Source organism: Patiria miniata, unplaced genomic scaffold (genome assembly GCF_015706575.1).
Source record: "Patiria miniata isolate m_02_andy unplaced genomic scaffold, ASM1570657v1 HiC_scaffold_19, whole genome shotgun sequence".
Lineage (NCBI taxonomy): Eukaryota > Metazoa > Echinodermata > Asteroidea > Valvatida > Asterinidae > Patiria > Patiria miniata.
Genome location: NW_024037057.1, coordinates 17255332 through 17282625, shown reverse-complemented (window position 1 = coordinate 17282625; position 27294 = coordinate 17255332). Strand labels below are relative to the sequence as shown.

General features: G+C 43.1%; 1 protein-coding gene across 3 annotated transcripts; it reads left to right on the top strand.

Annotated features, from left to right (window-relative positions):
* The first annotated feature begins 379 nt into the window (after positions 1 to 379).
* Positions 380 to 27294, top strand: LOC119725950 (kinesin-like protein KIF17). 3 transcript variants are annotated; one of them, XM_038197574.1, is made up of 16 exons: positions 380 to 658; positions 1973 to 2208; positions 4867 to 5013; positions 6910 to 7048; positions 7897 to 8130; positions 9324 to 9473; positions 10277 to 10504; positions 12782 to 12799; positions 14866 to 15135; positions 16609 to 16733; positions 17590 to 17726; positions 18622 to 18844; positions 19409 to 19620; positions 21875 to 22073; positions 24592 to 24709; positions 26067 to 27294. In XM_038197574.1, the coding sequence occupies exons 2-16, from the start codon at positions 1984 to 1986 to the stop codon at positions 26240 to 26242; spliced, it is 2601 nt and encodes an 866-aa protein (XP_038053502.1). In that variant the 5' UTR covers positions 380 to 658; positions 1973 to 1983; the 3' UTR covers positions 26243 to 27294. The 3 variants fall into 3 exon arrangements, with proteins under 3 accessions (XP_038053502.1, XP_038053501.1, XP_038053503.1); XM_038197573.1 differs by having other exon boundaries at positions 380 to 803; XM_038197575.1 differs by lacking the exon at positions 12782 to 12799 and having other exon boundaries at positions 380 to 803.

Sequence of the window (27294 nt, the reverse complement as noted above, 5' to 3'; positions counted from 1 at the left end):
ATTTACCGCCCCCCCCCCTTTTAAAAATAAATTTAAATTATAAGTTTCACATAAAAAAAATGACAGACATGAAAGTGCATCTGCCGATAAAGCATTATTCCTCAGCTCACAACGCACGCGAATGTAAAATAAAATTTGTGGAAACAAAACTTTCTGAAAACTTATGCTAATTTTTGCTAATATTTTAGGCACTAAAATTAAGAGATAAATATGCAATTTGTTATTAAAAAAAAATGAACTTATTTATACCGTTTTATGAAAATTTTTTTTGAAATAACATTTCAAATAACGAATGGAAGACTGCTATACTGAAAGATTATTTTAAATCGATAATTTGCGTTATATTATTTCAGACGACTTGATCGAGCCGAATGACGTAATTGATCAAAAGGCAATATGGCCGCCAAGTAGAAAGGTCGACAATCTGTTTCGTAAAAACCTTCTGATTTCTCAAAATGTTCAACTGTGTTGACGCCTATATTATGGAATGACAGCTCTGTAACATTCCAGTTTTCGAGTGGTGTATTCAAATAAGATTATTTTTACCGAGGTAGCTGAGCTTTTTGTGCGATTTTTCTACCCAGCTGTCATCGTTGACGTTGAGCCGGTGTTTACTCCTCAGTGTTTAGCAACCGCGAAGCTCAACATAGCACACAAGGCAAGGCCAGGGACTGATCAACTGTGCTGTGTTGCACTGTCACGGTCAGACACGCGGTTGAATAACCTGAATTGGAGGCATTCGTTTGGACATAAGCTTGTCAGCTGGGTGTGAACATTCACTTTAGTAGTGCCGGCATACTCGGGTAATTTTGATTAAAATGAAACTAAGTTTCTGGTGGCCGAATAAATCTGGTCAATGATTTAAATCACTCATCATGCTCATCATGCTCATAAAAAGTCCCATTTTCATACTTCATTATTAATCATGTTACCTGTGAACATGCCTCTATTACATAGCCATGCTTCAATCTACAGTAAATATACTCTATTGTGATCCACGGTTACACAGTGATCAAGTGACCATGTAGGCCTACCCCTAGAACATGTAGAATAGCTGGAGTTACCCAGCCCTAATGATAAAATTTAGGGCTGGGACTCACCTAAATAGATGATGTTGACACCATGTTGTAAATCTGCTGGATTAATTTTGTAGAAAGAGGCAGGGTTTTGATTTTTGAGGGAAATTATGGGGTAAAACAACGACAGGAAAGAATTTCATAGGCAAGATTACCATATGCGAAGTTCACTAATTTTCCTCTGTATTGACTAACAAGCCCCCAGATAGCAATTTCATGTCATCAAAGTCAATTTGAGCAGTGAGAAAATGCAAGCATTTTCTTAGAAAACACTTAGAATTTTTCAGTCCAATTTCATAGGGTTTGTACACAGGGTGTTGAGTGAACTTCGTATATGGAAATCTTTCCCATGTTTTTGCTTTCTGATGGCTGATTGTGTATTCATCGTCCTGGTTGGCCACCTTTTGTTTTCTTCACTTTTTCTTGCACCTTTGCCTGTGACGTCACACCTGCACCCAATCCCAGTGTAGCAGTTTGCTGAATAAGGATCACACCTTTGAAGATTTGAAGATTGTCATTGCAGGGAAAAATTAGTGACGTCTATATGTATATGGTATTCTCTCCCAACGACAGCTACAAAACCCACGAACATGGTGACTAATTTAATTAAGTTAACAATGTTTAAGCTGGTTTGGTAGAATGTCGCTGATTCGTTGATGAAAAGTTCCATTTAGAAGAAAACTTTTGGACTCAATTAAGTAGAGGACGACAACACCATTTTGTATTACTGCAGGATTTTGCATGTTATTCTGCTCTCAAGGACAGGTTCTAGTCTGGATACAATTGTGAGTGTCGGTCTTGGTAAGTTAGGAACATTTGTTTGTTTGATATGAAGACTACCGGTGCAAATGTGCACTTCAATTCATTCATGTCTTATGCTTTATTGTCAATTGTAGCATAGCTGAGCATGGCCGAGGCCGTGAAAGTCATCGTGCGATGTCGGCCCATGAACGAGAGGGAGAAGTCGCTAGGATGCAGCCCGGTGGTTCAGATGGAAGGAGGGCGGGGCTACTGCTCCATTCAGAAACCTAAGACCAAGGACCCACCCAAGAGTTTCACCTTCGACGGTGCTTACTACGTGGACTCCACCACCGAGACCATCTACAATGACATAGCATACCCGCTTGTCGATGTGAGTACAACCATATATCGCTGTTGATTAAATCCTGATGTCAATTCAGTTTCAATATCAGTAACATTTATTTCATCAAACAGAGATGAAACTTGTCCGATTTTAATCGGAATTCCGACTTTTTCAAATTTATTTCCAAAATTCTGATTTTAATTCTGAAGATATTTTCCCCGCAGAGTTTGATTTCTTAACTTAAATTTCAACGAAATTGATGAAAACGGCAACGTGACATCTGTATTGCAAGCGCAATTTTAATTTGTTCTACCAGTCGTCAGTGCTCAGATTGTATGGTAAACGCACATAAGTACATGTGTATAAGCCCAGATTAAAGTAGTTTACTGCTAGAAATAATTTCAGCATTAATTGAAACTAACAGAGAGCTTGAAGGCTGCTACACGTGGGGTTCTATTGCAATCAAATGCACATGTTGCGCAATTTTTGAAGCTTAAGATTTAGTTGAACAAAATGCAATACTCTAAAATCACGTTGATGATCGTGAGGATGGCGAAGAGAGCAAAATGATAAATTTCACTGGCAATTGTTGGAAGAAAACGACAATAATGTCTGATTTTCCCCCACATATGTTAATGGAGTTTGGTTGAATCATGGACACAATGGAATGGTGTCATGAATGTAGCACTTGTCTCTTGGACATTTTCTCAGCCGACTTTCTCAAGTAAGAAGTGAACTTCTTTGTTGATGAGTCCCTTGCTCAAATCGTTATTCAAGCTTTTTTGTTTTATGGATACGCTGAACATTTTTGTGATGTCAATTTCTTTTTTGGACACAAGGTAAAGAAAATATCTGGAACAGTGGTCAGTTTGCTGAATGGTCTCCGATTGTGACAACATTCACTTGTTAACCCTAACAGGTCTCAACCCATCAAACCCCAAAGGCATGTTTTGTTGGAATCTGTCAGGATGGGTACAGTACCCCTCAACTGACAGTCTTTTACATTGGGTTGGCACACCTCCAGAATCAAAGTCAGAAATATGTGTGGGCAGTTTTCTATACGGTGTTGGAATTTGCCAGGATGGGTATGGTTTCTAGTAAATCATGCTAGGGGGTTAGCGTTAATGGCCTTCTTTGTTAATGAAAAGCCTGCTCATTTGACTGATCAGTGAGTTCCTATCCGTTTTTTCACCATTACAAATCTGGAGGGATTTTTTTTGCCAAGTGGTCTGTGAATCTCGCAAACTATACCCAATCATTGTGGAGGGCATTGCATGCAAGCACCTCACTCAGCACTTTTTGTTGGCATGACTGTAAGCTGAATGAGAATATCCGGTAAAGCAGATAACTGTTATTCAGTTTACAAAAATTTGGAGAACAGGAACTTAAAATCTCTTATTTCTCCTATATGCCTTTGGAGATGCCTGTGGATACAAGCAAACTTTGCACTTCTCAAAGTGTTTTCGTATCACAAAAAATTTAAAAAAAATTCTTTCACTAGCCAGCTGGGCTACTGAAACATACTCTCAACTAGCCCGCGGGCATTTTCACTAGCATCCATGTTTTTTCTTTTATAAAAAGTGTCATAACAAATAATTTGCATACATGTAAAATCTGTATAGCGCCTCTGTGCCTGAAAGTTTACCCCTGGTGGCGCGCTTCAGGGCCCCTCAAAAAGGAAAATTAACGTGTAAAAGTCAGAGTTTTTTCACAAGCAGGGGTGTGAAATCTCAGCTTTTTAGCTGATTTCAGCTTTTTTTGTTTTGGATTTCAGCTTTTTCCCCTCACTTGCTGTGTACAAAAGTATAGGAGATTTCCAAAATTCAGCTTTTTTACACCTTTTTCAGCTGTTTTCAGCTATTTTCATCAGTGGTCACTCACACCCCTGCACAAGGAAAATTAACGTGTAATGTCTTTTTTAAATAAGCTTTGGTACCCTAAGAATGTTCTGGAAACTTAACATTTACATGACATTAAAGAGAAATATTGTGCCAAAAATGAACCTCTCACTTCCAAAAACTTCCCTATGGACTCGTAGAACTCGATCACTTGTTCAAGCATGAACATTTTACATGTATGAAATAATTTTGTGAGGATCTTGAGGAAAAACTTCAATTAAACAGGAGACTCAACTGCCTTTTGGGACGAACAATTTTTTTGGAATAAAGTTGAAGGATTTATTTTCACCCACAAACAAATCTAAAATGACCGTTGATAAGAACTGTATTAACCCTTACTCTCTGAGGGTAGTTTACTGCATGTCAGTTGGTTATGCCAATGCCCTCCAGCTGCAGTTTATTGAAGGATACTTTGATGTAGCAGTGAAGGCTCCAATTGGCAGGAGTTGGAGGCCCTGGAGGGTGCCTGATACTGACCAGCTGGGGGCACTCACTTTGTTATCAGAGGACTCTCATTGTTCTCTGTGGCATGTATTGGAGTGCCTGTCCAGTTACCCTTGAAATGACATGGCAGATATTGGAGGGCCATGCAAAAAACATAGGAGATTTTTTTGAGGCACAATTGGCATGCGTTGGAGGGTCAAGTAGGGTAAGGGTTAAAATTGGATCCAAACGAGCCTGAATAAATCAAGAATCCATCGGATGAACGTAGGTAAACCTTCGCGTGGTTATAAGTTTCGTTCTCACGCCAATACGCGATGTGCAAACAGACAATGTTATTCGGGTTTTTTTCTCTGTTGTAATTCAGGGCGTGTTGGAGGGTTACAATGGCACCATCTTTGCCTATGGCCAGACAGGATGCGGCAAATCCTTCAGCATGCAGGGCATCACGGATCCAGCCACTCAACGAGGGATTATACCACGGGCCTTCGAACACATCTTTGAGAACATACAGGTTGGTTGACATTGTCTTTGAGGACATTACCTTCCAACGATCCAAACTACAATTAGGATTGTCCCAACTATAGTTAGGAATTCTTCCAATTTGGTTGGAATTGTCTCAACTGTAGTTGGGACTCAGTGTCATAGTTGGGGCGTAATATCCATGAGAAACTACACCCCAACTATGGCATTATCCTAGCTATAGTTGGGACAATCCCCACTACAGTTAGGACCATTCCAACCACAATTAGGAATTCCCCAACTTCTGTTGTTGGGATTTACTATTGTTGTTGGGATTGACTAAACTTTTGTTGGGATTGTTCCAAAAATTGTTTAGACTGTCCCAACTATGCTTGGGACTTAATGCCATAGTTGGGGCGTAGCTTCAGTGAGGATGTTCCACCCCAACTATGACATAATCTCAACTATAGTTGGGACGAACCCAACTACAGTTAGGATCATCCTAACAATAGTTAGGAGTTCCCTGACTATTGTTGGAATTGTCCCAAATATATTTGTTTAGTTGGAAATCAATGTCATGTTTGGGGCGTAACATAAATGAAGAACTATACCCCAACTATGGCACCATCCCAGATATAGTTGGGACGATTCCAACTACAGTTAAGATCGTCCTAAGTATAATTATAGGGGTTGGACCCCAACGATTGTTGGATTTGTCCAAACTATAGTTGGAACTCAGTGTCATGGTTGGGGCGTAACATAAATGAGGAACTATACCCCAACTATGGCATCATCCCAGCTATAGTTGGGACGATTCCAACTACAGTTAGGATCGTCCTAAGTATAGTTATAGGGGTTGGACCCCAACGATTGTTGGATTTGTCCAAACTATAGTTGGGACTCATTGTCATGGTTAGGGCGTAACATTAATGAGGATACTACACCCCAACTATGGCTTTATTCCAACTATAGAATTGCTCCAACCATAGTTAGGAAATCCCAACTATTGTTGGGATTGTCCCAGCTATAGTTGGGATGCAATGCCATAATAGGGCTAGCTTAACCCTAACTCACTAGGCCTTTTTGCTAGAATGTAGCCTCAATCCTGCAAAATCCTCCAATGAAACTTGAAAATAGCACGTGATACTGGAGTTTCGGTTAAAATAATTTGTACACATCAGGGCCCAATTTCATGGCACTGCTAAGCACATGATTTTCTGCTAACAGAGCCTCCATTTATTTCATGGAGACTGTACATGCTGTAAGCTGTAAGCACAGCAAAGGGCACATGTACCTAGAAGGAAAAACTTGCTTAAATCAGTGACCTAACAATAGAAATCTCCATGCGCGCACGGCCGTTAGCACATCCACGCCATGAAATAGTGCTTAGGGTTAGGCCAAAAAAATAAATAATCGGTCTCTGGTCAGACCGAAGTTCCGGAATTGATGCGGCGACGCGGGTGTTTTTTTTTTTTTTTTTGGTGGCTTTTTTTTCCCCAGGCTTTTATTGTACAGACAAGGTGGGTAATATTTTGCTTTTTTGTGTCCTCATTATACATTGGTGTCCTCCATAATTTGCCTTAGTGCCCTTTATCATTTGCCTTGGTGCAATTTCCCCATTCCTTGGTGCTCCTTGGTACAAAAATTTGAGGAGGGGCAGCAATAGAGGGCGCTGTTGTAGCTTCCGTGTTAATTTGAAGAAGAAAAAAGGTTGACGCGCATGATTAAAATCGACGCGCGCGCTGACCAGAGACCGAGTATTTTTTTTTTTTGGCCTTAGCACAATTTTCTGCTATGGTAAGCACAACTTTTCTGAAAACTGTTAAGCAATGCCCAGCAGCGATGGTAATTTTCAAAATTTTCGAACAGTCCTCGACTAAAAGAGAAATTTCAGAAAACTAATGTTGTGATGTAACAACGGTTGTTTATTTCCTCCATTTGTTGCCAGGTTACAGAAGGTGTCAAGTTTCTGGTGCGGGCCTCCTACCTGGAGATTTACAATGAAGACATCAGGGATCTACTCGGGAAAGATCACAAGGCCAAGCTGGAATTGAAGGAGCACCCTGACAGAGGAGTCTATGTCAAAGGTTAGTTTAAAAAAATGGACAAGCATACAAATTTTCCTCGGATCCGCTGATTTCCTTGTTTTTTGCTTCTCGTGAATGCCATTACTAATTAACCCTAACTCCCTAGGCCTTTTTGCTAGGATGTAGCCTCAATCCTGCAAAATCCTCCAATTGGCCTCATGGAAAAATAGCATATAGCCTCAATCCTGCAAATTCCTCCGTTATTTCTTGAATATGGTCCATTATGTCCATGGAGGGATGACCACTGCCTGAATCCTGCAAAATCCTCCGGCTATGACTGTCAATAGGCTGAGGCAGAGGTAGTGACATCCTGGAGCAGTGCGGAGGATGTCAAGTATAATCAAGGACTAAATTTATGCATGGCTGAGCATAAACAACACAAGGTCCGGCCCAAGACCTTGACACAGTGCGTACTCCGAAATCAGCAACCCACTTGCCATGTAACCTCAATCCTGCAAATTCCTCCAATTTGCAAAAAGGATTTTGGAGGATTCAGGGCGGTTAGGGTTAAAAAAACACTGTACAAAATCTTGTGGGGTTTGGAATTTCCTTATTTTGTCTAATTCCCAGTCGCATGCCTGAGTGGAATGGAGTTCCATGAGTTTTTTCTTCGGTATGTTTAAGATTCAAAAGACCATGATGGGCTCCGTGCGCCAACAAAAGAGGGTGCGTTTTAACCACCTTTGAGACCGCGTACACGTGAACACTGTACTGGTTCGCGCGCGAAGTACGCATGACTTATCTATCCTGAATGTGCACAAAGCTAAGCCATAGCGTCTTGGAATCCATAGATTCCTGGAATTATAGTATAGATAAAAATGACACTTGAATGTGTGTGTGACCTGCAGATTTGACCATGCACATCGTGCACAACACGCAGGAGTGCGAGCATATCATGGACTTGGGTTGGAAGAACCGTTCCACGGGGTCAACGCTGATGAATGCCGACTCCTCCCGTTCTCATTCCATCTTCACCATCCACATCGAGCGCTGTGACTTGGACGATTCTGGGGAGGACCATCTGCGGGCCGGCAAGCTGAACCTGGTGGATCTGGCTGGCAGTGAGAGACAAGCTAAAACTGGTAAGAAAAATGATGGCACAGTCGATCGGCTGTTAATCCTAACGTCTGGGCCCAATTTCATAGAGCTGCTTAAGCAGAAAATTTGCTTAAGCACGAAAAAACATTGCTTAGTAAATTAGGTTACCGGCCAAAACTCCATGCGATGTACATTGCTTGTGACTGGTATTTAGCTGTTGTTTACTTAGCATAACAATTGCATGGAGTTTTGGCCGGTAACCTGATTTTATTAAGCAAGACTTTTTTGTGCTTAAGCAAATTTTGTGCTTAAGCAGCTCTATGAAATTGGCCCCTGGCAGGTCTAGGCCAAATGTCATGGCGCTGCTAAGCACACAATTTTCTGCTAACAGAGACTGTAAGCGGTAAGAACTATGGGTGTATCAAATATACATTGGAACGCCGCTGTACGGAACACCGCTATACCGAACATCATCCTTGGCTCCTGGTTTTAATGTAAAAAATGTACTGAACATTGTTGTTGAAAAAAGTCAACAGATTAACAAATAATCTACCAGTTGTACATGTATTAAACACTATTTGGGCCACTTTTAATTTCCGAACATCAAGCGACCCATAGTTACATCCTGTTTGAATGTTGAAGAGCGATAGATGGCTATTATTTCCCCAAGGAGTAAAAGGGAAAACCAACCATTGCTAAAGCTTCCTGACGACTCCTCTTGCGGCCGCGGGATGTGAGAAATGCCAATTCACTATTGGTCAAAAGAGGGTACCGGCGTTTCAAAGTCGCTGTACCGAACGATTGTTATTACGAACACTTCCTGTGGATCTCACAATGTTTGTTATAGCGGCATTCCACTGTATACCGAATACTTGAATATTGGATCATCAACTAAACATTTGAATAGCTTTTTGCCGGTTTAAGAATTTGAGAATTGTTTTTGTTAAATACGCATGTTTACACACACGACTGTGATGTTATTTTATCATAGAGTTGCGGCATTTTATTGTCAGGATCCACTTTTTAGTCGACAGGATCCACTTTTTGTTGATGGCAGTTCATCCCTTTAGAAGGTTAAAGCCCTTTACAGTTGCAAAATACATACCGCAAAACTGTCCAGCGCCCCACATTGATCGCCGCATGCAAATTTTAACTGGGACCAGCACTGGGATGAGCAAAATGTCTGATGAAACAGCCAGTTTGATCATTATCGTTCCTTCCTTTTTTTTTATTTAAGGAGCGACCGGTGATCGTCTGAAGGAAGCCACCAAGATCAACCTGTCCCTGTCTGCTCTGGGTAACGTCATCTCGGCCCTGGTGGACGGCAAATCCAAGCACATACCCTACAGAGACTCCAAGCTGACTAGGCTGCTACAAGATTCCCTCGGTGAGTATCAACCTCTGCTCTCAAGCCAAATCAGGGCTGGAATAGACCAACCCATCAAGCCCCGCCCCCATGATGGGCTTGACCAATCACAGCCCTGATTAATATGCGACATCAGTGGCATTACTGGGGCCCAGAAGGGGGTACCAAAGGGGGCCTCAGTTTCTGGAGGGTGTACTTATTTTCTGGAAGGGGACACTGAATTCGGTTGTTACAATAGAAAAGCTCAATTTTTGCCATCCCCGAATTTGTGCTAAGACAGCACCATCTGGAGAGTCTTTCGGGACCACCTCTACTTCATAAAATACATTGATAGTTTGATGGTGTCATTCGCAAACCTAATTCTAGCAAAAACAAGTCCCATTGTTTAGTCCTGAAGCTACCTCAAAACCGCTGTTTAATACTGTACATGAAAGTCTTGATTTGGAAAGATTTGAAAAGTGCCTGATGAGTTAATGACTATGTTTACATGCGTTTGGATATGGTGTAAATCGAGGACACACTCGTGCAACATCATCGGTGAATCAAGGACAAGAACCAAATCGAGGACGACCTCGATTAGAAAACATGTACAAAACCAATGAGAGCTGTAGCGAAGTACAAACAAAGGAAAAGGGAAGAGGAACAAAAGAAAATCCTTGATTTACACCATAAACAAACGTGGGTGTTTGTGTGAGTGTTTTGTTCCGTCCCTGTGATGTATCAACATCATTCTGTCTTTGTTGATTTGCACCGGTTTCATATTTCAGAGGTTACATGTTCGAATTCTGTTTGAGTGAATCTGTCTTGTTTTGTGCAATTACCAGGTGGCAACACCAAGACCCTAATGGTGGCCTGCCTCTCCCCGGCCGACAACAACTACGACGAGACGCTGAGCACGCTCCGCTACGCCAACCGCGCCAAGAACATCAAGAACAAGCCCAAGATTAACGAGGACCCGAAGGACGCCCTCTTGAGGCAGTACCAGGAGGAGATCAACAAGCTCAAGGCCATGCTGATGGGTGAGATGCCAATCCCTGCCGAGGGCTTCGAAGGTGAGTCGGTCTGGGTGATAGTGATGTGGGCCACAGGGTTTTGTACCTCCGAGGGGTGTCAAGACACCCAAGTTGAAGCTGAGGGTGCCATTTGAAGATGATTAGGTTATGGTGGCAGTGGTGTGGGCCACAGGGTTTTGTACCCCTAAGGGGGTGACATAACACCTAAGGTGAAGCTGGGGGTGCCATTTGAAGGTGATTAGGTCAGGGTGATAGTGATGTGTTCCGTGGGGTTCTGTACCTCCGAGGGGTGTCATGACACCCAAGGTGAAGCTGCGGGTGCCATTTGAAGGTGATTAGGTCAGGGTGAAAGTGATGTGTTCCATGGGGTTTTATACCCTTGAGGGGGTGACATGACTCCCAAGGTGAAGCTGCGGGTGCCATTTGAAGGTAAGTAGGTCTGGGTGACAGTGATGTGTTCCACAGGGTTTGGTACCCCCCAAGGGGGTGACATGACACCCAAGGTGAAGCTGCGGGTGCCATTTGAAGATAATTAGGTCTGGGTGACAGTGATGTGTTCCTTGGGGTTTTGTACCCCTAAAGGGGTAACATGACACCCAAGGTAAAGCTTAGGGTGCCGTTGGAAGGTGATTAGGTCTGGGTGATAGTGACGTGTTCGATGGGGTTTTGTACCTCTGAGGGGGTGACATGACACCCAAAGTGAAGCTGAGGGGTGCTGCTTGAAGGTGATTAGGTCAGGGTGATAGTGACGTGTTCCGTGGGATTTTGTACCCCCAAGGGGGTGATATGACACCCAAGGCAAAGCTGAGGGTGTCGTTGGAAGGTGATTAGGTCTGGGTGATAGTGACGTGTTCGATGGGGTTTTGTACCTCTGAGGGGGTGACATGACACCCAAAGTGAAGCTGAGGGGTGCTGCTTGAAGGTGATTAGGTCAGGGTGATAGTGATGTGTTCCGTGGGATTTTGTACCCCCAAGGGGGTGACATGACACCCAAGGTGAAGCTGAGGGTGCCATTTGAAGGTGATTAGGTCTGGGTGATAATGATGTGTTCCGTGGGGTTTTGTACCCCTGAAAAACAAAGGTTTAGAATGTCATTTGTGGGGAATTTTCAAAATGAAAACCAGGCTACATGGAAAAACTAAACTGATTTACGTTTATGATGCTAGCAAAAATTCACTTTGCACCATTGAGCTGTAGAGCTCACTGTACACACTTGTATCTTGCTGCATTGACGCACTGATGTGGTAGTATGAACACACTGACCTTTCTGAGAAAAAAAAATCTGAACATCAACTTCCAAGATTTAAATTTTGGGGTTTGGTGTTTTTAGCGGGTACCTGGGTACCTGATTCCCATACTACCTGTAAATGCACACCCCTAAGCTCAAGGCCATGGGCATCTCAAGGCCAGAGATGCCGAGGGCTTTGAAGGTGAGTAGCTGAGGGTGTCAAGGGGGTGTAATGACACCCGAGTCAAAGCTGTGAATGCCATTTGATCAACAAGCTCAAGGCCGTTTCAGTTTCAGTGCAAACGATCTACGTGGCCTTTGAATCTAGCCAGTGCTTTGCATGCATGGAGATTTGCATTGCTCTGTCACTATTTCATGGAAAATTTCCTGCTGACTCTAAATTATTTCTTTTGGCTGGACATTCAGCCATAGCTCATAAAGACAAAGTGTATTAGTTCAAATGTGGAAAAACACATGGCATTCTTCAAAATGAGATAAATTTTGTTGGACCATGATTGCATATCCTCCAAAAAATAAAAGGGTTCTGCATACAATTTATTGAAATCAATATGTGACGTGGTATATCAAAATCAGGAACTTTTGGGCAAGAAGCCAAATTTGGGTTATTGCAATATTAGTTAAAACATAGACCTTGCTTTTTCAAACGCAGCTTTCTTAATTGAAATTGGATGTTCCAAAACAAAGTTATTAAATTTTGAAATTGGACTGTCTGAATTGTCACGCTAATTTTGCGTCATTTCAGAACAAAATCTTGAACAAAGTGTCATTTTTGTTAAAAAAAAACTGTATTTATGAATTTCCATTTTGCAGAACATTTTAAACATTAGTAGCATCACAAATTTAAAAAAATCTTAAAATCGCTGAAAATCACCCCAGTGTCATTTTTGCAGAGCTCTGTTTCTTCATTCGTAGCTCTGCCCAAGTCTACCTGGTTTTGACATACAACGTCACATTTGACATCCTTGAACACAATACATTTTTTTTTACATTATAAATTCTGTTAATTGAGACACATTTGACAATTATGTTTCTGTCCCAATCTTTGTCCCGTTTTCCCATTTCTGAAGGTTTTGGTATGCCAGCGGGTAAGTGTACCACGCACCAAGTGTTGCGGTCCCCACCAGTCAGACTAACACTCTATGTATAGACTCTGTGCACATGTACCCCCACAATGGTGGCAAAGACAGCGATAAGACAGACGTTGGAACGCATTGCCACTTTGTTGCCTGGTCCCCCTTCGGCTGCTTCAAATTAAAATTAGTCGCGCATACTTTATGTCAATCACGCGTGAACACTAAACCATTGCTGACTGCTGTGATGTTGGATATGCCATTTTAAGCACCCAAGAGGCGCATAGCACCCGAGGCAAATAATGGGCCTGAAGGGTTAAAAATGATATCCCACATTACAGCAGTCAACAATTAACCTATCGTGGTAGTTGTCAACGCAGTAACCAGCTCGGTGAATCTGTTACCTGGGCCAGGCTCGAGTAAGCGCGAGAAGTCACGTGAGAGGTAAATCGAACGCTGTCGCGCTTGCACGAGTAAGCACGGGGGGAAGTAATCGAACGTACTCATTGTGATTTACTGCTTTATATGTCAATTGCAAAAAGCAACAAGGTTGGGGCTTGAATTATAGCCTCTTATGTCGCAATGAGATCAATAAATAATTATGTTGAGATTTCACATCAAGTTAATTTTTTGGTCCACTTGATCTTTTCCGCTGTCCGGCTGCCATATTTGTCTGTTTCTTGGATTGAACAACGCATGGGTGTGACGTATTTCCACCGATGACTTCGCTATAAATTATGTTCAAAATCATTGCACACCAAGGCAGGCCTAGCATTAACAGTGATGTTTTTGCATTGTGACCATTGGGGGCACTTGTGCACAGAGCCAAAAAAGACAACAAATTACTACAGTCACAGAGTGCAACACATTAACACATTTTCACCCAAACATCTGTACGTTTTCTTCATTCAGAGTTTTCATATCCCTTATTATGTTCCTCATTCTTCAATGATGCCCAGGACAAATTCTCTCCAAAGCACTGTGTGTGTGTTTTCATTACTACCGGTATCTTTAATCAGTGTATGAAAGTTTCAGTTTCTTAAAGGGGCATCACGTCCTAAAATCGCAAAGATTTTTGTGTTTTAGATTGTTTACTCATCCTATTTCAAAGTTATAATTGAGAGTAAACTAGCCTAATGTCGCATTGTTCCTGACACAGTGGACATTTTGAGAAATATACATGTACACATTTCCAGCCATGTCCATTCAATGTACGGTACACGTGTGTCACACATAATACACACAGTACCAATGCACAAATTTTGTTTCTCGCACGTCCGCAGAATGCGATACACTGGTGGAACATGTGCGCCAGGATCCACGACTAGCACCCAGCAGCTCGATTTGTGAGGCTCAAAATTCTGACCCCCGAAATTTGTTCTGGCAAGAATAACACAAAAACGCCCAGTTTTTAAAGGATGGTTGTGTGGACGTTTATATCCTACTTTTAATATAATGATCTTTACAAGTAACATCATTTCGTGCAAAAATCCATTTTGTAGCCCAATTGGGCGCATTCCAGGACGTAATGCCCCTTTAACATCAGTACTTTCACAGCAGCACAATTTCCCAGAGTTGTGGTTGTGTTCAATAAGTCCTCATGAGACAATCACATGTCCATCAGGCTCAAGGCACAAACTATTCAAATTGTCCGTGACAAATGCATTCCTTTGTCCCTGTTCATTCCCTGTCACCTTTGACCTTTTGTGTGATTGACTCGTCATGTGACTTGTGATGGACTTGACCACAAAACCCTCTGTGTTCTGGCCTGATGGTTGCCAAGGCAACAACAAAATTGAAAACTTAATATCAGAACTCAATTCACACCTGTAATTCTTCAACCCCAAGTTTGAAACACCCTCTGACTTTTGTCCCCCCCCCTAATTCTTTTCCTCAGTTCTTGAATTTATGTGTGTTTTATCGTCATCATTTGCACCCTTTCATATGAGTAAATTTACAAATGGGAGAGTGGCACAATAACATGAAACTACTTTTTTGCCCTGTTTGATAGTTATAACAAAATTGATCATTATATATTCCACAGCTTCATGTAAACACCACTTTTCTCATAACTCCAAAAGGTACTTTTAAGCCGCCCCCCAAGCCCGCCATCACCGATGCCCCCACGGCCGACAGCGAGGCACCGAGGGTCTCGTCGGCAGAAATTGCGTCCGAGATTGACGCAGAGAGGGAGCGAATCAGGCAGGAGTATGAAGAGAAGATCGCGGCCATGTCGGCCAAGTATGAGGAGGAGCAGTCCAATAAGAACAAGTTGCAACAGGACATCGAGCAGATGAAGAAATACTATGAAGGAAGGATGGAAGAGGTGCCTGATGCTGTCAGGCATAACGGTGAGTAAAGGGGGAGGGGAGGGGGTCACACCCATTGACAGACATAGAGACAGACACGTAGATAGATGCATAGATAAACTGACAGATTGAGCAAGCAGCAACAGGACATTGAGCAAATGAAGAAATACTACGAAGGAAGGCTGGCTGAGGTGCCTGATGCTGTCAGGCATAACAGTGAGTAAAGGGGGAGGGGCCACACCCATTGACAGATATAGAGACAGACACATAGATAGATGCATAGATAAACTGACAGATTGAACAAGCTGCAACAGGACATTGAGCAAATGAAGAAATACTATGAAGGAAGGCTTGCTGAGGTGCCTGATGCTGTCAGGCATAACGGTGAGTAAAGGGGGAGGGGAGGGGGTCACACCCATTGACAGACATAGAGACAGACACGTAGATAGATGCATATAGATAAACTGACAGATTAAACAAGCAGCAACAGGACATCAAGCAGATGAAGAAATACTATGAAGGAAGGCTGGCTGAGGTGCCTGATGCTGTCAGGCATAACGGTGAGTAAAGGGGGAGGGGAGGGGAGGGGGTCACACCCATTGACAGACATAGAGACAGACACCTAGATAGATACATAGATAAACTGACAGATTAAACAAGCAGCAACAGGACATCAAGCAGATGAAGAAATACTATGAAGGAAGGCTGGCTGAGGTGCCTGATGCTGTCAGGCATAATGGTGAGTAAAGGGGGAGGGGCCACACCCATTGACAGATATAGAGACAGACACATAGATAGATGCATAGATAAACTGACAGATTGAACAAGCAGCAACAGGACATTGAGCAGATGAAGAAATACTACGAAGGAAGGCTGGCCGAGGTGCCTGATGCTGTCAGGCATAACAGTGAGTAAAGGGGGAGGGGCCACACCCATCGACGGACATAGAGACAGACATGTAGATAGATGCATAGATAAACTGACAGATTGAACAAGCAGCAACAGGGCATCGAGCAGATGAAGAAATAGTGTGAAGGAAGGCTGACTCAGGTGCCTGATGCTGTCAGGCATAACGGTGACTAAAGGGGGAGGGGAGGGGGTCACACCCATTGACAGACATAGAGACAGACACGTAGATAGATGCATAGATAAACTGACAGATTGAGCAAGCAGCAACAGGACACTATGTGGGTACACAAGCTAATATAAAATCACACAGTGATGTCCTTGTGACACATCACTTATAACACGTCCCTGTCTATGTACATGCCAAGTTTCAAGCCAATCGGACATATACTTGTACTGGCATAAGTGTTAGTAAAGGTAGGCGGTGACTGTATATGATCAAGTTGGAAAAGGGATTTCCACAGTTTTATGTTCAATTTCCCGGATTGGAAAACCGACAATTTTGAAATTGAAAATTGTTTACTCTGAGGGCGCAGGGAGGGGTGTGAGTAGGTTGTAGTTATGTGTTTGTATGTTCATATTTTACTTCAATTTTGTTTGGCTGTGCAGCCCACATGTCAGAGACTTCGGCAGTTGGAGGGGATGAAGCGAGCGCTCTTCGTTCGGAGAGTCACAAGCAACTGGACGGAGAAGGACAGCAGCTCATGACCAACCACGCCATCCCAAGAGAACAGGTATCGTTGAGCTGTATTATAACCATTGTATCTTCAAGCAAACTTGAATCCTCGATCTCCATTGGTCGATCCATGGCACCAACAGTTTGATATTATTGGTTATTCCACTCACGCTCGTGGGACGCAGATGGACACACCGCATGCACATAATAGGTGGCATGCGTTTTGCTTAAAGGGAAGGTACAACATTTGCTTTTGCTGCAATTTTCAGAAATTAATGGATTTGGAGGATTAGTATGTTATATAAAATATTGTTAAACTGATTTGTTTCATGTTTTGGGCTTGTAGATGCTGGAAAAAGCAAGAAAACCTATCATGTTCTTGTAGTCTGGTTCCCTGACCCCACTTAAGATGAAACAAAGCAATTAATACACTTTGGGGAATTGTAAGGTCAAAGAATCAGTCTAGCAGGCTTGTACCCCTTCACAGGTGTGTGATCAATTGCAAAGAAAAGTCAGAATAACTAAATATGAAAAATTAAGAACAGTTTTTGCAAAAAGCCAGTTTTCTCCAACGCTGTTCGGCCGACCAGCATTGGAAAAATACAGTTTTTCTTGAAAATGTCAGCCCACCAGGAGCCACGATTTTACAGGATGCTTTAGACTGTCAGTCCCTATATATTTCGTGATATTGGATCATTTCGTTTTTTGATGTTTGCAAATGTTGTATCTTCCCTTTAAAGCACACACGAGTAACTGTATTCTGAATCTGCACAAATCGGTAGTGTCTCTGCGTTTGAATGTCCCTCCCAGTGGTCTCCCCCAATTCTTACTTTGTAATCCTAGAGCGGATATTTGTGTATGGAGTCCAGCGAAGGACCGGACTGAATGAGAAATCTGTCATTTGATCTCCCCAGGGTGAGTCCTACGATGACTTTCCGCCCCAGGGTGATATGGAACCTGCCGATGAGGGTCCGTCGGCGCCCACAGCCTCCCCGACCCTACCCCGCAAAGACACCTCCCAAGCCCTGGACCAGAACGAAGCGCTCAAAAGGTAGGTCTAATGTGTGACTTGAAGGTCAGCCCATATCTTATATTTTTTGGGGGGGGGGGGTAGGGAATCTTACAGCAGGGCGTTGGCTCAATATTCACAAGATTGGTGAAAAATTAACATGCTGAGTAATGTATTCTGCTCAGAAGCTGCAACATCCTGTTACCGGAGGAGATGCATGTTCCTTGTCAATTATCTGGCAACCAGAATGTTGGCCTCCATTTATACTCCTGGGTTGAAAGAGAGGCAAATGGGGGTAAAGTGGCTTGCCCAAGGACACAAAATATGGCCAGCAGCAAGATTCAAACCCCAAACCTCTGTTCATGGGTCACAACTCCTAACAGGACATCTACACCAGTAAGCAGAAGGTTGTTGGTTCGAGTCCCACAGGTCTGCGTAAACTCATACCTTTTTTTTCAAAGGCTCTTGGGCAGCACTGATATACACTGCCTGTGAAACTACATTGGTAATGTACATGTAGTTGAATTACATTTCTAACCCGAAAACTCAATCATTCAAACTATAGATCATCCAGGCCACACTATCCCATACGCAAGCACAGATGTGGAAAAAAAACACAACATCAAGTCTTAAGGCCTAGACCCAATTTCACGGCCCTGCTAAGCACAAAAATTTGCTTAGCACAAAAAAAAAAGTCTGGCTTATAAAAGCAGGTTACCAGCCAAATCTCCAATGTGATTTTCATGCTAAGCAGACAACAGCTGAATACTAATCACAAGCAGTGTTCATCACATGGAGGTCTGGCCGGTAACCTGCTTTTATGAGCCAGATTTTTTTTTGTGCTCAGCAAAATTGTGTGCTTAGCAGCTCCGTAAAATTGGCTCCTTTTCTCCTCAAGCCGTGCTCAACTATCTCTCGTTGTCATTTCCTTTCACAGACTGCAGCAGCTGGAGCACGAGATGGTGGGCGGCGAGCGAGCCACCGACGAGAACCTGAAGGAAAAGCGGCGCCGGAAGCTCAAACACGCCGAGGTGCGCAAGCTGCAGCTGGCCAAGGCCATCGCCAAGATGGACGATGACGGCATCATGCTGAACATCTACAGCAACATCGAGGAGGAGCTGAAGGCCAAGAATAAACTACTGGAGGCGGAGAGGGAAAAGGTATGGCAACCATTAGCTGTCAAGTAGAAATCAATGTCTCGGATAGTTAGGCACCAGTCTGTTTTTAGAGGCCATTCTCTGACTAGAGGCCGTTCAGATTTAGAGGCTAATCTGAATTGCTTGTCTAAAGCAATTGTGATGCGATCAAGCTAAATGAGTCGTTTGTCAACCCTGGTCAATTTTTTTTATTACAGATTTGAAAAGGGCACAATCTCAGCATTACTGATGTGAAAACAGCGTGCTGATACCAGTTTTAGTACAAAAATTGTGAAAGTCGGAACACCAAGAGATGTGATGAAGTGATGTGATGAAGTTGCCCTATTTAGGCCTGAATCTCCAAATGAAAGTTCCAGACAAACGACTCAAAATGTAGCTTGATCCCATCACAATTACTAAATATTCTCTGCTTGCAAGGTTACTGTGGAATATCTCTGCTAATGCTGTAAGCTCAGAATGGTGATCATAAGTTTGTGGTTAGCAAAATTAGGCCCAATTTTGATGTCGTAATGAGTGACGATGTGTGTGGGACCCCTGAAATGTTTACTTGGCTCTCGTCCTTTCTAGGTCCGTGTGTCTGAGTGTGAGATCTCCGACCTGAACAGCGAGTTTGAGTTTGAGCGCATTGACTACCTGGACACCATCCGCAAGCAGGAGAAACAGATCAAGATGTTCAGCCAGATCCTAAACAAGGTGCATCCCTGCCTACGACGGGACTGTAACTATTACAACCTGGACAAGGTGAAGGCAGAGAGCAGCTGGGATGAGGAGGAAGGGAGGTGAGTACGAGAGATAGACAGAAGGACTGACGGACAGACAGATTGACTAGGACAGAGAGACTGGTTTGGTGCATCCCTGCCTTTGACGGGACTGTAACTATGACAACCTGGGCAAGGTGAAGGCAGAGAGCAGCTGGGATGAGGAGGAAGGGAGGTGAGAATGGGAAAGAGACAGAAGGACTGACGGACAGACAGATTGACTAGGACAGAGAGACTGGTTTGGTGTATCCCTGCCTGCGATGGGACTGTAACTATGGCAACCTGGACAAGGTGAAGGCAGAGAGCAGCTGGGATGAGGAGGAAGGGAGGTGAGTACGGGAGATAGACAGAAGGACTGACGGACAGACAGATTGACTAGGACAGAGAGACTGGTTTGGTGCATCCCTGCCTTTGACGGGACTGTAACTATGACAACCTGGGCAAGGTGAAGGCAGAGAGCAGCTGGGATGAGGAGGAAGGGAGGTGAGAATGGGAAAGAGACTGAAGGACTGACGGACAGACAGATTGACTAGGACAGAGAGACTGGTTTGGTGTATCCCTGCCTGCGATGGGACTGTAACTATGGCAACCTGGACAAGGTGAAGGCAGAGAGCAGCTGGGATGAGGAGGAAGGGAGGTGAGTACGGGAGATAGACAGAAGGACTGACAGACAGACAGATTGACTAGGACAGAGAGACTGGTTTGGTGCATCCCTGCCTGCGACAGGATTGTAACTATTTCAACCTGGACAAGGTGAAGGCAGAGAGCAGCTGGGATGAGGAGGAAGGGAGGTGAGTATGAGAGATAGACAGAAGGACTGACGGACAGACAGATTGACTAGGACAGAGAGACTGGTTTGGTGTATCCCTGCCTACGACGGGATTGTAACTATTACAACCTGGACAAGGTGAAGGCAGAGAGCAGCTGGGATGAGGAGGAAGGGAGGTGAGTATGGTAGATAGACAGAAGGACTGACGGACAGACAGATTGACTAGGACAGAGAGACTGGTTTGGTGCATCCCTGCCTACGACGGGACTGTAACTATGACAACCTGGACAAGGTGAAGGCAGAGAGCAGCTGGGATGAGGAGGAAGGGAGGTGAGTATGGTAGATAGACAGAAGGACTGACGGACAGACAGATTGACTAGGACAGAGAGACTGGTTTGGTGCATCCCTGCCTACGACGGGACTGTAACTATGACAACCTGGACAAGGTGAAGGCAGAGAGCAGCTGGGATGAGGAGGAAGGGAGGTGAGTATGGTAGATAGACAGAAGGACTGACGGACAGACAGATTGACTAAGACAGAGAGACTGGTTTGGTGCATCCCTGCCTGAGGTAGGATTGTCACTATGACAACCTGGACAAGGTGAAGGCAGAGAGCAGCTGGGATGAGGAGGAAGGGAGGTGAGTATGGTAGATAGACAGAAGGACTGACGGACAGACAGATTGACTAGGACAGAGAGACTGGTTTGGTGCATCCCTGCCTACGACGGGATTGTAACTATTACAACCTGGACAAGGTGAAGGCAGAGAGCAGCTGGGATGAGGAGGAAGGGAGGTGAGTACAGGAGATAGACAGAAGGACTGACAGACAGACAGATTGACTTAGACAGAGAGACTGGTTTGGTGCATCCCTGCCTGTGACAGGATTGTAACTATCTCTCAGATGTGTCAAATGACGTTCAGCCCCCCTCCATTCATTTTCTACTGCCAGAAAATTTCAGGACTTTTTTCCAGTTCATGAAATTTTCTTGTTATTCACTACCTCTGCTTCTTGTCTGTTGATCAATTACAACATTGTTTCAGGAATCACTGTGCTGGGTTTTTTTATTTGTGGAGCTGAATTTTTTTGATACAATCTGCTTATTTTTATCCCCCTGGCTTTTAGGCCAAAAAGGGGGATATTGTGATAGTGTCTTCCTTCTGTCTGTCCATTCCTTGTTGGTTAGGTTAACTGTTTTTAGTGCCGTCATGTGCAAAATTATACTTCAATCTCAACCAAACTTAGTGACAATAATCTTTGGGTAAGGGGACTTCAGATGACACGAGACATTTGTGGTCAAAGATAATCTAGGGGTCAAATGAGGTCATTGTTGATTTTGGTTAGGTACACTACTGCCAGCATGCCAGGGAAATTGTGCAAATTTCACTTGCAGTATTTTAAATACAAGAAATACTGCAACATTTTTTGTGTGTTATATGTGTGTGTTTGGTTTTGGGTAGGGCTTAAGTTTTGCCTAGGTTTCACAAGTCTCTTGTTCTCGATCCACAGATGGAAGATTCCAGAGTTGATCATCTCCAGGGACAAGCTGCCCGCAGCAGGCAGCGTCATGCCCGGGGGACGCCCCCCTATGCCTGGCCGGCCAGGCCACCACGCACCAGGACCACACGCCAGCAGGCAAGACCACTCCCATGTGAACGGCTACCCCATGGGTGGTACGGAGCTGCCGGAAGAGGATAGATACTTACAGGTAAAAAAAACAACCCAAACAGCAACTTAGGGCCCGTGACCATTCAGCCCCGGTATGAAAAGGGTCCCCTCGTCCGGTCCAGAGCCAGTCCGGTCTTCAGCCCAGTCTCGTCCGGTACATGGTCCTGTCTGACCAGAAGTTTTGAAGTCAGTCAGGCGCATCAATTTATTGCCCTTCAGAGAACGCCCAGAGCAGAACAATAGCAGATTTACCGGATTAAAGATAAAATCCTTCCAAATGCCTTTTTAATTTACGGTCCCATTGTGCGCGAAACGGCATGGCAGGGGTTTTGATCTGTGCCGACGAAACTGTTCTATTGTTGCGCGCTGAGAGATGAAAACCACAAGCAGGTTTCTTCTGGGATATATTACATGTGTCAATACTTGCAAACAATAGACCCCAGGATAGAGGAGTTCCTGATTAGCAACCGGACCAGCTCCTGGGCCGGTAGCTGGGACGGTACGATAGGACTTCTTGGGAGGGGACGAGCTTACCGCTGGGCCCTTTTCATACCAGGGCTGAATGGTCACGGGCCCTTACCCAGTTCAGTACAGCGAAACATATCAAAATCACACTCAATACAAGGACTCTTTGTGCACAAGTACCCCTTCAATGGTTACAAAGGGAAAGTTGGGAGAGACCACTGGGACGGACATTAGAGCGCATTGCTGACGACGTCTAATGCTCAGACACAGACACTGTGAGATTGTGCACATTGACAATAAGATTAGTCATGCTTACATTGAGCCATATACACGCAGACCAATACACCCAGGCTGTGATAGCTAATGCGCAAACAAACTTTTGCAAAACCAGACTAACAGGTTAACACAGACACTCACAATTTCATTATCACACCACAGCAATGGGCCAGTTCAGCCGAGGACCGTTAGTCGACTAGTGATCGATTTGTGATGTTAGCCACGCTTGGGCACCCATACCAACGTGGTATAAAATATAAGCTCTTTTAGGGGTGTATTCCATTCATGCAAACAATACCAAGGTTTGTCAACGTTGGTGAATGTTAGCAAGAAATGCAAACAGTCTTCCTGAGTTGTTAGCTATGTTTTTTTTTCAAAATGGTTAATATACATTTTCTATTTTCAATATCCGAAGTTGCGTCATATATTACTGGAAAAAATTCACTTCCAGTTAGAGTATATTTTTCAAAAATTTTAAAAGCTGAGCACTATCCGAACGGTGACACCTGTAAGATTGGCAAACAGGATGCTGCCATTTTGAAAACATTTTTTTTCGATGACGTAATCATTCCATTTGGGGTTAGTACGTTCGCAGGGCATAGCTAAGGAAAGCAAATATGTTTGTGTGACTGGAATGCGCCCGTGGTTTATCCTTGACGTTTCATGCAATACTGTTGCCCATCTTCAGAAGATTATTCTGAAGAAAAAAGACAGTGATGTTGCCTAAAACGTCAAGGAAATATATCCATCAGCCAGAATCGGAATTAACTTGATCAAGGAATTCATACACTGCCACGCCCTGTGATGAATTTTCTTTACGTTTCTGATTGTCAGCATGTTATGACCGCTTTTATCGTACATTTTGATCGTTACTTGTTTTCATAAGAATTCTTGTGTTTTCATGTAAATTTCTGTGTTTTCCTGTACATTTCTGTGTTTTCCTGTAAATTTCTATTATTGTGTAAACTACATGTTATTAAAAGAATTCTTGTGTTTTCCTGTAAACTTCTGTGTATCTTGTTCAGCTCAGCTTGATTCTGTTTAAGTTTTGTTGTCGGATGTCGTACTGTTGTCTTCTTCCCTTTGGGTCATTGCGTGTCAAATCACCCAAATGGTTTAAACCCCACCACCTTCAATTTACCGTAGTTGGTGTATGAAGAAAGCAAGCAAAAATTTGTATACCCCCAATTTTTGGATATTTTGTAGAAAACATGTTGGGGTATCATTTTCATCCAAGATCGTCTCAAGGTCACATGATCGGTGATCCACAAGGTCAAATTCAGGGTCAAAGTTTAAGTGAAATAGGTCATCATACTTCAAAATGCTCCCATATGAAAAAATAATAGTAAATGTGGATTCCTTAAAATGTAAATTGTACCTTCCGAAAGAAACCAAGATTAACAAACTTGGCCCACAGGTTATGGAGAGACACGGTCATTTGAAAATTGGCAGCCACGCCCATTTTGGCCAAAATTGCCCCCAAAAATGGCAGGCACTAGCGCGAAAACTGTTTGTCCGATGGCGCTAAAACTTAAGATTTCAGCTTGTTCAGCCTAAATTACCCCATACACTAAATGTGAACCAATCTGAAGGGGGTGGGTTTGAAACTTTCACTCTTTTGGGGTGATTTGACACGGAATGACCCCTCTGTATATTCTTCATCTTTTTCCTTTCCGCTCTCATGTTCTTATTTCCAATGTGGCTGCTTTTCTGTTGAGTAATGCCGCTTTGTACATTTTATCCCTTACATTCCCTCCGTCATTTTTTTTTCTTTTTTCCCCCTCCATTTTTGGTGTTTTTTGTCTTTGTACGCCCAGAAACTGAGTCGTTCCTCGCATGACGCTGCTGTTGATTACTTTAAACCTAAACGGGCCAATCAGCTGTTGGGTAGCACTAGCCACACCCACGAATCCAATTACCACATCCCTCCCGTCGGTGAGTGCATGACATGTCTTTTACATAAAATTTGTATAAATTTGCATGAATAATTATATAAAATTTGTATAATTTGCATGAATTTGCATATAAGGCCAAATAAAAATTAGCGTTGTGTTTCCAGTAACATTGCCAAGAAAAGGATGGGTTGGTTGGAAGGGTATATTGTTTTTGTATGTTTTTGATCGGATACACGGTACCCTGTGGAGACATGGGCACAATAGGGAACAAAAGATTGTATACGTCTGCACAGAGCAATTTCTTTGGAGTACCGAAGTGTGACGTCATTTATAGCCAGAAAGTGTAGCGCAAACGAATGGAGTACATGCGCGTGTTGGTTCACGGGCTGAATCACGCGCCAGTGTCTTTCACACACATTTTGTGCGCGTGACATATGCACTTTGGTACTCCATAGGTGAATATCGTCTCCACAAGGTTATCACGAAATAGATCTATGGATTTTACTCAAAACTAGGAATTTCCAAGATGTTTTGATCAGTCACAAATTGAAGTATTTTTTATGTATTAAGGGATCCGAATTTCAGCCCAGGAAAATAATTCTGGTTAAAAAAGGAGCATTTTGAAACCAAATGTTCACATTCTAAAGTTTTAGTACACGAGAACAAAGAAATGACTCCACAAGGATATGAATTCCAGTATGCATGGTATGTATGCACACATATGTTTACAAAATGTGTGTTTACAAGTACTGAGTACATTTTGGAAAATAACCAGACAAGTAGATATACTTGTATTTAAAAGACGGTACTTTAATGCAGACTACATGTACCAACACAGCAAATGTTTTTGTGTTTTTCTGTTGAAGATTAGCATAAATTTTCGTTTTCTGTCATAAATTTGTATGTATGTATTTTGGGACTGTAGGACTTGTGATTTACATGTTAGGCCAGTTCGGTTGCAAAGCGAACTTGATGTCAGAAAACATTCACTGTGATATTCGCCAGAGTTGAACTGTGTCCAATGTGTGCGAATTTGCAGCACGAATGCTTACCATGTTGTTACAAACTCGCATTTACGTTTGCTTTGCACCAACGATGAACCGTTCTTTAAAGCAGCTCATAAGATGAAACGCTCGGAACGTTGCATTGGGAACACTGACTGTTCTTTTTGGGAACACCCGCTGTTCTGCGTGGGAACAGAGAGTGTTCCCACCTGGAACAGCGGTTGTTACCAGCGGGAACAGGCTGTGTTCCCAAAAGGAGCGTTCCAAATGGAACGGGAACGTTCCGACTTATGAGTCGCTCCCTTATAGTCAACTTGTGATTGACTTCTGGTTGCTTGACTGTAAAAATTAAACTCTTTCTCAGTGTCATTCTCTGGTGTTTTTCTGCCCCAGATCACCAACAATTGAAAGGTTCGTCCGTTGCCCTCGCGTCGGCCAAGGACCTTCACGGACCCACCACCACACAGGCAGACATGCATCTACGAAGACCCCAACGCCTAGAGGCTCTGCAACATGGCAAGGGCAAGAAAGGCAAAAAGAAACATCTCAACTCCCTGGAACCTATATGAAGGGGGGAGAGAGAGGAACCAAACGTCTTGGGTTGACTCATGTGTGAGGGACTGCCACCCCCATTGCAAAAATGGTACAGTCCTGATGAGGATTATGTTATGGAAAGCAGGGTTAGGTTTAGTCTGTACATGTAGTCTAGTACCCAGTATCCGTGTGTATTACTCTTACGGCTCTATTTTGTGATGTTGTTCAAGATACTTCTATAATCAAGACATGGATGATTATTGTTTGAACCCACATTGCAAAGTTACTTACAAAACACAAAAGCTCAAAGTAACTTAAATATTGGGTAGCTCCAGGGTTCAACCTTAGCGGTAGCCCGCTAGCCAAATGTGAGTCAAAACAGCAGCAGGCTAATCAAAACTGTTCTCTAGAAGCCTGCCTGGTGAGTCGAAATTATTGAGTTAACGTAAGAAACTTTTCTGTGTAGCCGTGGATTTCCGGATTTTTTTTTTAAGGCGGCCTGAGAAAAAACTATTCAGATATTGACGCTTATGCGGCTTTTTTCATGCCGTCGTGCTGCCGAATATCGTTAGTGTATAAATTAATATAGAAAAGAAGACCAAGAAATGACAAAGAAAAACAAAAATTATATTGCAGACTAGCGAAAAGGTCCTTGGGCTAGTTAAGAGTCTGGTTCACTAGTCCGGCTGGCTAGTGGGGAAAAAAAGATAAGGGCGAACCCTGGTGGTTCATCAAATGTTGGCGAAGTAAAGGATGCTAGTCAAAATCAGCAAACACAGACCAAAATGGTTTGTGTAGATCCTGATGCAAAATGTCAACCTCAAGCACTGTCCATTTATACCTCATCGTGAGTAAATGACTATTACATAGTATGCTTTGAGAATCTCTCTCTCTCTCCAAAAATGAATAAATTGTATGGGTATCTGCCCATGCTTGCCCTTGTCTTTAATGTAGGATATTATATCTGTGCAATTTTAGTAATAAGCAAAGTGAGTGGTGGATAAAAACATTAATGATTTACTTGTGAATGTGTCAGTTTTTAATTACATCGGGTGAGATGTGCTGTTTTGGGGTATAATTTTTGTGC

What these genes read in the sequence shown, in the direction of transcription:
- LOC119725950 (XM_038197574.1), top strand. Translation starts at nt 1,984, where the DNA reads ATGGCCGAGGCCGTGAAAGTCATCGTGCGATGTCGGCCCATGAACGAG. An exon ending in TGATGCTGTCAGGCATAACG is followed by an intron (nt 15,136 to 16,608) that starts GTGAGTAAAGGG and finishes TTGGCTGTGCAG; the next exon opens with CCCACATGTCAGAGACTTCG. An exon ending in ACGCCATCCCAAGAGAACAG is followed by an intron (nt 16,734 to 17,589) that starts GTATCGTTGAGC and finishes TGATCTCCCCAG; the next exon opens with GGTGAGTCCTACGATGACTT.